Genomic DNA, 10,906 nt, shown 5'->3' with positions numbered 1-10,906 from the left:
TTTTTGCTTGCAAAACTTAGCTTTTATTCTGAAGTGTACAAAAAAAAGAGCATGTTGCACTCAGAAGAGTGTGCCAGACTTTTTGGCTGGTTCCCACAGCTCAGGAATTGAGGTTGCTGAGAGTACACCATTTAGACGCAAAGAGTGCACCAAATACTCATGCTCTGCATTAGAATTCCTTGTCCTAATTGCTGAAGGCTAAAGAGACTGTTCCGATACAACTGCTGCATTTTAATTTCTCTTTTGTCTGAAGAAGCAGTTATTTTAACTGAGGAATGAGAGGAACAAACCTGAAACATGGAATGGCTTGTCACATGCACTGCAAGCAACTTTTCTAACTGGGGTCCAGCCAGCCTTGAGGTCAAATTACATGCTAAGATGGAGTTCTATGGCTAGAACACCAAGTGTGTAATGTGCCCCCACCCAGGGGAGGCAATGTGGATTGATGCTGCAGTGGTGGGGAAAGATGAGTTAACTCTCTCCTTATGCTGTTTTCCCCAATTAGAAATACCCCTTTCACAGAGGCTGCTTTAAACTCCTCTATGGGAAAAAGACCAGCATAAATACTTGTCTTTTTCCTGATCAGTGCTTAAAGCAGCATAGGAAAACACACTTCATTTCTAACTGGGAAACAACACAGAGAGGAAAGGTCAGCCCCTCCTTTTCCAATGCCATGATACCAACTCTACCATGTTTCCCTGCAGATGCCTTTTGGGCCAAACTGCCTGTCTGGAGTTCCAGTTGTGGAACTTCAGTATCACGTCTAGAGTTGGCCCTCAGCATAGACACACACAAAACCAGCCTACACCCACAGAGGCTACTTCGAGTACTATGGCTTCCGTATCCACCCAGAAAGCAACAGCTCACCACATGGAATTTTCTCCATGACACTACAAACATCCACATCTGCCAATACAGTTTGAAGTAATCCAAAGAAATTCTCTTTAACACAGGAACTGGTTTTAAGAAATTAGAAGCCTTCCTAAAATTGGTAGTGTATTATTGGAAGGGGAAAACACATTAACATGCATGACATCTCATAGTGAATAGGACCATTGGTCCATCAAGATCAGTTTTTTATACTCAGACTGGTAGCTGCTCTCCAGGGTCTCAGGTGGAGATCTTTCATATCACCTATTACCAGGTCCTTTCAACTGGAGATTGAACCTGGGGCCATCTGCATACAACACAGATGCTCTACCACTAAGCCAAGCCCCCTCCCCAAATGGAAAGCATGGAAAAGCAGCAAGAGTATTAAGCAATTCCAACACTGCAAGGTTATTCAGCCTTAGGATGCAAAGGAAAGGAAAGCCATCAAGAATTAGCACACTTTATATTTTGAAGCCAGGTATCCGCTGTGTTCAATGTATAGTTGTTTAAAATAAGTCTTTTTTAAAATGAAAAAGATTCTTTTTTAAAATTGTAAATTACTTTTAATTTAAATATTTTCAAGATTAGCAAAATGGTTCTCTTCTCTCCCACCCCCACCCCCCGCCTGACATGCTCCCCCCAACTGGGACTAACAACAAGGACAACAACAACAGCAGCTAACAAACCAAGCCCATTCCTCCATTGTCTTTGCTAGAGTTTGCAGACTGAAAGCTGGCTACACTCCAGTTTCTGACACAATGTCTGGAGTCCCCAGAGCAGCTGGAATTCATTTTCTTTCTTCCAATCTATGCACTTTCCTGTGAAGTTGCAGTTTGGCACTGATGTGTGTAGCTGGGAGTGTTCAGTGCAAGAGAAAACAAATCCACTGTATTTTTTTCTCATCTAGTGATTGCTGAGCAAAAATCTGCTGACCCTGACACACACATGACTGTACAAAATGGAGTCATTCATGGCTAGTTAGAAATTGGCCTAAACTAGAACCATTTTTTTCTTTATAAAACAAAGATTGCGGTGATGGTTCACATTCATAAACCTCTGGGCTTTGCTTGCCCCCTTCTTTAGGGATGCCTGTCGAAACCATCCCGCATCACTTGCCAAGCAGTCATTTGGCTGAGCTTCAAAAATGCCTCAAGCTTTGCTCCCTGTTGAGTTATTTCATGAGATAATGGCCACTCTTCAAACATTAACATCACAGTTAGGCGATACGGTACTTCAGGGTTAGGCTCAAGTTCGGATGGAAAAAAATCATGGAAGGAACAGTCACAAAATTACACACTGCAGTTTGTGGGAAGTAGTGGCTCTGTCTCCTCGCCACTTGGCCTTTTTCTTCTTCTTCTGGTTCTTCTCTGGAACCTGTTGCCTGTTTAGGAATACAAAAGGAAACTTCAGTACTGCTTTCAGGGCAAGGGAAAACAATTTGAAAAACCTTTAGAACCCTGTGGGGAGGAAGCGCTTGGGAGAGGGGATTTGAACCAGAGAACTGGCTGGTGAAGAAAGGATCCCCTCCCCCTTTCTGATTCAAAATTGCTTGCTATGACTGTCTTTCTTTTCAAGAAAGAAAGATGTAGGTGCCCATGTCTTTTCCCCTGGAAGGAAAAAGTAGCTGGGAAGTGAATTTTGAGTGGAAAAACAGTCAGAAGGAGAAGGGTTAGGCAACTGTATCCCCCCACCTGCAATGCTCCTACACTTAAATATGGGAGGCTGCTGCTGCCGCCTGAAAACCACTGGGGAAAGGTACATGGTCCAGTCAAGACCTACATTTTGGTATATCTCGAAATCTGGTTCACCAGGAGTGACAGTAGAATGCAAGAAGTGATAAGGATAACGAAACCTCTCTCATACTGCTTTCCATTTCAAAACCATTATCTGTGTCTGCCTCCTTTACGTGAACCAAATTTTGAACCCTGGCAGCTGAGAAGGCTTAGCTTATAACAGACAAGGAGCCGCCTCATTCTGAGTGTGTTGCTGGTTCAGCTAGTCACTATCCCCCAATACCATCTAAGCTTAATAGGTTTAGCCTGCCACAGTCCCAGGCAGAAGTTTTTCCTCAGCCTTGTTCCCAGATGCATTTAGCTGGAGTTGAATCTGGGCACTTACACATTCAAAGCATGTACCCGACTCTTGATCTATAGCCTATCCCTATTCCAGCTCTCAGTGTTTGCTGCTCAGACTGGCTTGTTGCCACTTCCCCTGAGAGACTTGGCCCAAATCAGTGAATACAGGAAAAGAAAAGGGCCAATGTTCTGTCTATGCAGTGCATAAGTATTCACTGTATAGAACTCTGTTTGGGGGTGAAACAAAATGGTACTTTTGTATGGTTGCCATGCAATTTGTTTTTCTTAGACTTTGCAAAACAGCATTTATCAATCTTTCATTTTCTCTTTCATGCCTGCTATATCCTCCTGCTTTTTCCCCTAGTCTGCCAGCCAGAAAAGGCCAAAATGATCTTTAACAACTAAAAAAGCTTTCAGGGTGCAGAAGTAAAAGTCTGTTTTGCCTATTTTGTTGGGCCAGTGGGAGTAAACATGGAAGGCTTCTAATGCAGCCAGGCTTCCTAGAGAACACAACTGCAGGACAGAGGTAGCTTCTTTCTTGAGTGAATGGTCAATATAGTATTAAAAAACTAACAAATAAGTGTGCCAATCCAAAGTCATTTCTGCCAGATTTTCTCTTATAGTTAAAGTGTTGTCGTTAATGAAATTTGGAATGTAGCACATTGATCGATTTGGGATGGATGATTGGACAGGGGAAAGAGCCCCACTGTACAGCAGATGCTACATACAAAAATGACACAGGTCACAGCACAGAGAGGGTGTGCTAAGTTATACTGCCACCACTCTGGTTCACAGAGCTAAATGTGCTGCAGCACACTGTATTAGAAGAAGGCTGCCCTTCTTATCACTGCTCCAAGTAGAGGGGGTATGACCTCCGTTAGTCACAACCTCACCAGATTATTGACTGTGATACCCAGCTAATGAGCTTGCTAAATTCAGTGATAGTCAGAAGGAGGCACATATGCAGCATTTCCCTCCTTTATCACTCATGTTGACAATAAACCCTAGTGAAAATACTAGGGAAGTGGTAACCACCTTTGCACTCTGAGGCAGTGTAACTGATAGGGATAAAATTCTTGCAAACGTGCAACCAAGTCCCCCGTCTCATATCAACTGCCATGCTCTCCCCTCAATAGCACATTTATATGCTGTAGTTTGTACATCACCCCTCTTCCTTGGAAGCTCTATTTAAGTCCACACAGGGACATTCCATGTTTCCCTTACAACAGCTCTGTGAGATAGGTTAGGCTGACAAATGTTGACATATCCAATGCGCCTAGCAAGCTACAGAGTGTACTAGATCTCTAGCACAGCCCTTCCTTGCACCATTGGAAGCCAATAGCCTATTAGAGATCAACAGGTTGAGTAATCCATGCATCATTTTACTTTGCGTGAATGGCAGGAGGAGCCAAGCAGAAGATTTCTCTGGATAAAATCAAACAGCTTTGCTGCAAGCACAACAACACTGCGTAAGATCCTATGGCTGATTACATTTTAAAGGACTGAGCTGTGCACATTTAATGAGGATGGATCCTTGGTGCAAAGTTTACAGATTGGGAAAGTGATTAGAAAACAACATGAAATGGCTCCAACTTTCATCTGTACTCCCCAAGTGACACCCCCCGCCACCCACTGTGTGTTTCTGCTGCCAGATGAGATGATCTGAGAAGAGTGGGTAGTGCCACCTGCTTTTCTGAGTAGAAATCCAAATCATTGAAGCAGTAATTGCTAGGGAGCCAGCAGCATGTACTTCTACTATTCCCAGTGCTTCTTGGGAAAATGACTGCAATCTGCATAATGCTTCTGTATTTGTATATTTCCTAAATGGAACAGGATGATTTTCTGCTTACCAAATTCAGTGTAAGTAGGAAAAAATCTATGCACATTGGAAAGACAATGAGTTGGATTCTGCCAGCTTTTTCATCCAGTCTTGCCCAATTTCACTCTCTGTTACAGCCCACATGGCTTTTGTGCATGCAAGTCCAATGATTCACACCCCCCATAGCCTTTTTGGTAGTCAAAGGAGATTCCTCCTCCCCTTTTTGCCATTGGAAAAGCTGGTTTGGGTCCAATCCAGCACCATCTACTGCTTCTAGTTACTTTTCTACTTTTTTGTACTTTCATTGTGGAAGAACAGAGGTGAAAAATGCAGAATGTATCAAAAGTGGCATTTAAATGAACTTCCTGAGTTGGATCTATCAACTTCTTTCTCTCAGGCCTTCCTCCTCAGAGGAAAATGAAAAGGAGTAACTGGATCTACATTTGCAGGAGTGAAGAAATGGATGCAACCCAGTATTTTTCTTTTTGTACTTTTTTTTTTAAAAAACCAACCATGTTGTTCAGGAACTATAGCTCAATTACCTGTGCCTTGCACAGAAAGTTATAGGGTCAGTTCAACTTTCAGTTGTATTAACCTTGGTGGCTCCAAATGGAGATGGGATCTTGTGTTTTTTCCATTGTTGGTGTGGCTGTAGAAAAAGTGCAACAGCAACAGGGCTTCCATATGACAGGTTTCTCTGCAGTTTCCCCGTTCCAGCCCCCTAGAACTGGCTAACCTCTCCCCTGGGCTACCAAGGTGTTGCAGTTTTTTTAAAAAAAATCTGGCACTAAAATAATGTTCTATCACTATCCCGTTGTAACTATAGGTATAGCAGGTTCTCTGAATTCCCAGCTTTTGTTTAAAAAGTAAGCCTCTAGCCCTTTCCCCTTATATCTCCACAAGGGAAGAGGTTAGATTTTTTAAAAAAATGAAAGCTGAGTACTCAAAGAACCTTCTGCATGTATAGGTACAATGGTGTATCGATATTCTAGTGCTTTTTTAAAATGAAAAGCTCCCATGGGTGGTGATGGTGGGGAGGAAATGGTTGCCATGGGGGCAGAGCCAGGGAAAATGGCTGCCATGTAGGCTGTAAGCATCTGAATTGTCCCATCAATACAGCAGCCATCCAGGCTTTGCTGCAATCTTCCAAAAACTTCAGAGCAAAGCAGGTTTGAGAAAGCCGGGAAAACCTCCAGAGGTGCACAAATGTGCCACAATGCTGTGGGGAAGCAGGGAAAAAACTCATTTTTCGAAAGTTTTGAACTTGGGGGCAGATAACCTGTGTGGAAATGGCCCTGTTCTCAAAATATAGATGCTCTCCTTTTCAAAACTTACTTATTTAATGCATAGCCTGCCCTGTGCCAAGAGTTCTATATAAACAAGACCTATAAGTCTCAAAGCATTAGCTATCCAAAAAACTACTTAGAAAACAGTAATAGGCCAATGATGTCAAAATGCTAAATCCTAAGAATATTTAACTGTCTGCAGATGACCAGCCTGAAATCAGTTTTTAAAATGACTGAAACACACACCAAATCCAGCACAAGCCAATTTTCGAAGGTGAATTACCCAGTAGTTCAGACATGAAAAAAGGAGCCCCCCTCCAAACCTTGAAGAAACTCTGAAGCAATGAAGGGTTCATTTAGTCTACCACAGTGGTTTCTGACTGTCAACGATTTCTCAACTTAGCAGGAACAGAACAAGTAAAACACCACTTTCAAATGGAGAAAGACTGCTAGTAGCATTAGACTTTTGCTAAAAAAGGAAAACCAGATGTAGAGATACAAATAAGAGTAATGGAAACTTGAGGTGCACCAAGAAATACCCTCTTCCAAGTATGCTAAAATGGAATTGGAAAAAGGGAAAGTACAACTTTCAGACTTTTCTAAGCACAAAGTCCAAAGGTTCTGTTCAGATGTTATGTGAAAGCGTAGTTTACTTTCACAGTGGCTAGTTATGAAACCAAGGTTCTGCTTGCAGATGATAATTCATTTCTCCTTTGTCTCAACAAATCCTGGTTCAGTGTCTTCACCCTTTTCTCCCTCTTCCCCCACGAACATCCAGCTGGTATCCAAGACTGCACTGTGGCACCCCACTGAGGGCAAAGACTTGCCACATCACCAGCTCCCTTGCTGACATTCTTGGGAATCTTTGGCTGCTTTCAGCATGGCATGTAGCCACCGTTCCACTCTCCCTTCCTCAAGCACTTGTAAACAAATCTGCCTGACTGTTTATACCAAGTCCAAGGAAACCAATCTCCCACTGCCAATTTAAGTGCACCCGCCCCCACACAAACTCACCCCAACACCCCAGGATCTAACAACCAACTCCCATTCCAAAGGTATCACCCCACAATTGGCAGTCTTTATATGCCACCTGAAGACAGAGCAGCAGGGAGCTGTGAATGGGAGGATATGTAGACTAGTTGTCCTGTTTGTTTTCCCTCCAGCCTCTCCAACAAAATTCCAGAGCACTGTTTCTGTGAAGATATGTAAATCAAGTGCTTTCATAAATAACTTTTTTGTGATTGAGCTAGCCAAGGATCCACTGGCATTGCCTTTTTCTCCCTGTGCACATATAGGAGCATGCCTGCATTCCTGGACCTTTAAGAGGGTGCAAGGAAAGATGAGGAGGTTGCCAGGCAGAGAAGATTGAATAATTTGGCTATTGCTGGGTAGAGTAGGAACCAATGATATAATCAGGGAGATTGCTAGTAGCTGAAGTGTGCGTAAATTGGTGCTGAAGAACAAACCTGGATATCTGCTTTCATATGTCACAAAAAACCATAGTGAAGACTACCTGTGGTTAATAAACCAAATTCAAACCACAAATTCCTGGACTGAAGTATCCTACATAACCACAGGTAGTGGGATAGCCTATATTTGGACAATCCATTAGCCATAATTAGCAATGAAATCATGGCTTCATGTGATGTCTGAATCAAGCTTAAATCTTTCATTGAATTTGCTGAAGGTAATGATATCCCTCCATACCATTTGGTAGAAAGAAAAACATATATTGGGCCATTGGCATATTTAAGTTGCAATTAAACTCATGTTTTTAGGAAATGCCTCAAACTGATGCATTTAAAAATGATTTAAAACACTTCAAATGCTTTAAAAAGTATTTGCAGTTGACTCAAAGAGGAACTCTTCTATAAGTATTTACCAAAAGAAAAAGACTGTACCCTTCAATCAGTTCCACTATGGTCTTCTCTTCCAACTAAACACTCTCTGTAGTCCTCAGATTTACAAGCAGGTAGCAGAGCTTCCAGATCAAATGGATAACTAACACATCTCATTTTATAACTAACTATGGCTCTGTAAACTGTGGACACCTGGGGTTCCTGGATATACAAGTAATGGCAGAAAGCATTCCTGAAAGTCACTTTCCCACCACTAACAGCATGTCCTTGTAAGCTTCAGCCACAGGAGAACATTGACCAAGTTCCAGGATGTACTCTCAGTTTTACTGCAAGCAACAGCAAATCTCACATAAAGTTCTATGAAAACTAAAAGTGCATATTAGAACATGCCCCAGAATTGCAAGAAGATGCACAAGGATTCCACAGAACAGGGGGGAAGGGGTACCACAAGGGTAGGAAGTATGAAATCCACTGTTCTTTTAACCATCTCAGGAAGAATCGGCCTTGGATCACCAGGTTACCCTTAGCTGGAAGAAGTATACTGAAATGTATTGCTGAAATTACAAAGCTTGTATTCCATGAAGTCATGATTAGGATGCAATTAACCAAGCTCATATGAAGCCAGACTAATGTTATACTAAGCATGTGGAATGTTTGTGGCTTAGAGATGAAACTGATGTGCCCCAAGACTAATCTAGAGGTAAGTCCACATCACTGGCTTACATAAATATACAAATATGTACAATTAAATGAAAAAATGATTACATAAAATGAAGATGAATTCTTCCATCAGTTTTATATTAAAACTGGCAAAAGGAAGAAGCTCCTGCTTTTCAAAGTGCTAGTCTGATTCATGGATATTGTGCAAATCATAGCCAACTCAAACATAGAATGGCTCACCTGATTACTCTAACAAGATCATGGAAGGCTTTGTCAACATTCAGTGGAGGGTCCTTAGCACTGGTTTCTATATATGGGATCTGGAAAACAAAGACAAGTAACTTTTAAATATATGTTATATGAAAACACCTTTTGTGGAGATTCAAGTTAAAAGAAATATTTGCATGTACAGAAGAGATGCCATTATTAAAAAATGCATGTGATTTGTCCTAAGAATACTAAGGAGTACTATTTCTTCAATAGGCCTGGAGATAAAGAAACCTCAGACAAATGAGACCACTGTTTTCTTAAACTTATTTGTTTGTAAAACACACAAACAAAAAACCAAACAAAAATGCTGCCTCTCCAAAGACCTGCTTGAGGCAGCTTGCAACTAAAAACAATAAAATGAGGCCATTAAAAACAAGTCAGGACATAAAAATAGCATAACAACTAAACTCCAAACAGCCTAAAATGTTATTAAAAACAGTTCTCAGGCAAGAACCTGACCATAAAATAGGTAAAATATGGAATCTGTAATAGTCAAAGTAAGATTTCATCTACTATGCTTTAACATGGCAGAAAATGGCAAAAGATTCTAGAAACGGGTTAATCTAGCCAGTCAGTTTTATTTGTCATGGAGTACAGGCCAGGGAACAAGAATTTGCTGAAGATGGTTGGAGGTCCCTCAAAACTCCCAATATATGCACAGACAATTAGACTTATGCATTTCTTTTGTTATTACTTACAATAATGACAAAAATGGGGTATTTCATAACTATAGTAATTAATATGAAAAAAAAACAAATTTCTTACCTAGACAGTCTATAACAAAAGAAGCCTATGATTTTCTTTATTAAGTTCAGGAGCTTTCATTTCTGTCTCTGCTGTGTTTTCCTAATAAGGGCATAAACATCTGTATTCCTTAGGAGGAGGGGGGAAGAGACCGTCTTGGTTTTCTTGACTGATTGCAGACTACAGCCACTAAGATTACATGTGTGTGAGGTAGTCCAATCCAGAAGCATATGGGGTTGGACTTTGAATCAAGATTAGTTTCACATTACTGCAGCTTGCCTGTTTGCAGGAAAGAGGGAAGCAACTCAAAGAGAGGAATCATTTGCAAGTTTTCTTGTGCCAAAGTATACTGCAGTATTTTATACTATAGTATTCCCTTCTTACTTGCTTAGAATATAGTTTCTGTTTTTGTGTGTTTTCTAATTCATTTTGAAGCTTTTTCTCTGTTTTTACTGAGGACTTGCTCTGCCCCTTCTTCCACGCCTTATGTGATTTGTGGCTTGCCTTGTCACCTAGGGGCTATGTCGGTCTGCGTTGCGGCTAAATGATCACACCAGACACTTGCGTGGGTTAGAAATGGCCACAACTTTATTGATTACAGCTGTATGGAGCATTGGCCTGGCATCTGGGCTGGATCCCCGTTGGCATCGTAGGCCTTACTGCCGACCGATGCATCCCCCGCCAGCCTCCCGCTGGCCTGTCGGCTCATTCTGCTCCGTCGCCGGCTCTGCCTGGCGACCCTTGCTTCCAGCTCCGTCGGGGTGAGCAGTCCCGCAGGCCAGCTCACCCTGATGGGATCCGGCCCAATGCCTCGAAAACCGCCAACCCATAAAGTTGTGACAGAGCCCCCTCGAAAAGCTCTCAGTCTGCGGAGGGTGGGAGGGTGCTAGTTGATCCGGCAGATGCTCAAACAGTAATGGCGCTGACCATGCGGCTGGACCCTCATGGGATGGACGCTCTGCCTCTGCTCCGGTCCCGCCTCCACGCCGTCCGGCCCCAGGTGCCAACCCTGCTTGCAGGTGAGTCTGCCGCTTCCTTTGTCACCTAGGGGCTATGTCGGTCTGCGTTGCGGCTAAATGATCACACCAGACACTTGCGTGGGTTAGAAATGGCCACAACTTTATTGATTACAGCTGTATGGAGCATTGGCCTGGCATCTGGGCTGGATCCCCGTTGGCATCGTAGGCCTTACTGCCGACCGATGCATCCCCCGCCAGCCTCCCGCTGGCCCGTCGGCTCATTCTGCTCCGTTGCCGGCTCTGCCTGGCGACCCTTGCTTCCAGCTCCGTCGGGGTGAGCAGTCCCGCAGGCCAGCTCACCCTG

At 42.7% G+C, this 10,906-nt stretch overlaps 1 protein-coding gene across 2 annotated transcripts in view; it reads right to left on the bottom strand.

The window, feature by feature from the left end:
- Positions 1-1,487: 1,487 nt before the first annotated feature.
- The window catches only part of MRAS (muscle RAS oncogene homolog), a 90,826-nt gene continuing 81,407 nt past the window's right edge, over positions 1,488-10,906 (bottom strand). For both annotated transcript variants that reach the window (XM_054971409.1, XM_054971408.1), the window contains exons 5-6: positions 8,810-8,889; positions 1,488-2,251 (exon numbers count right to left, since the gene is read on the bottom strand). In XM_054971409.1, coding sequence (XP_054827384.1) covers positions 2,152-2,251; positions 8,810-8,889 — 180 coding nt within the window. In that variant the 3' untranslated portion in view covers positions 1,488-2,151. The remainder of the gene's footprint in view (positions 2,252-8,809; positions 8,890-10,906) is intronic.

This window comes from Eublepharis macularius, chromosome 2, assembly GCF_028583425.1.
Source record: "Eublepharis macularius isolate TG4126 chromosome 2, MPM_Emac_v1.0, whole genome shotgun sequence".
In the NCBI taxonomy this organism is placed as follows: Eukaryota; Metazoa; Chordata; class Lepidosauria; order Squamata; family Eublepharidae; genus Eublepharis; species Eublepharis macularius.
The sequence above is the reverse complement of the archived record's forward strand: the minus strand, read 5'-3'. Positions and strand labels throughout refer to the sequence as shown.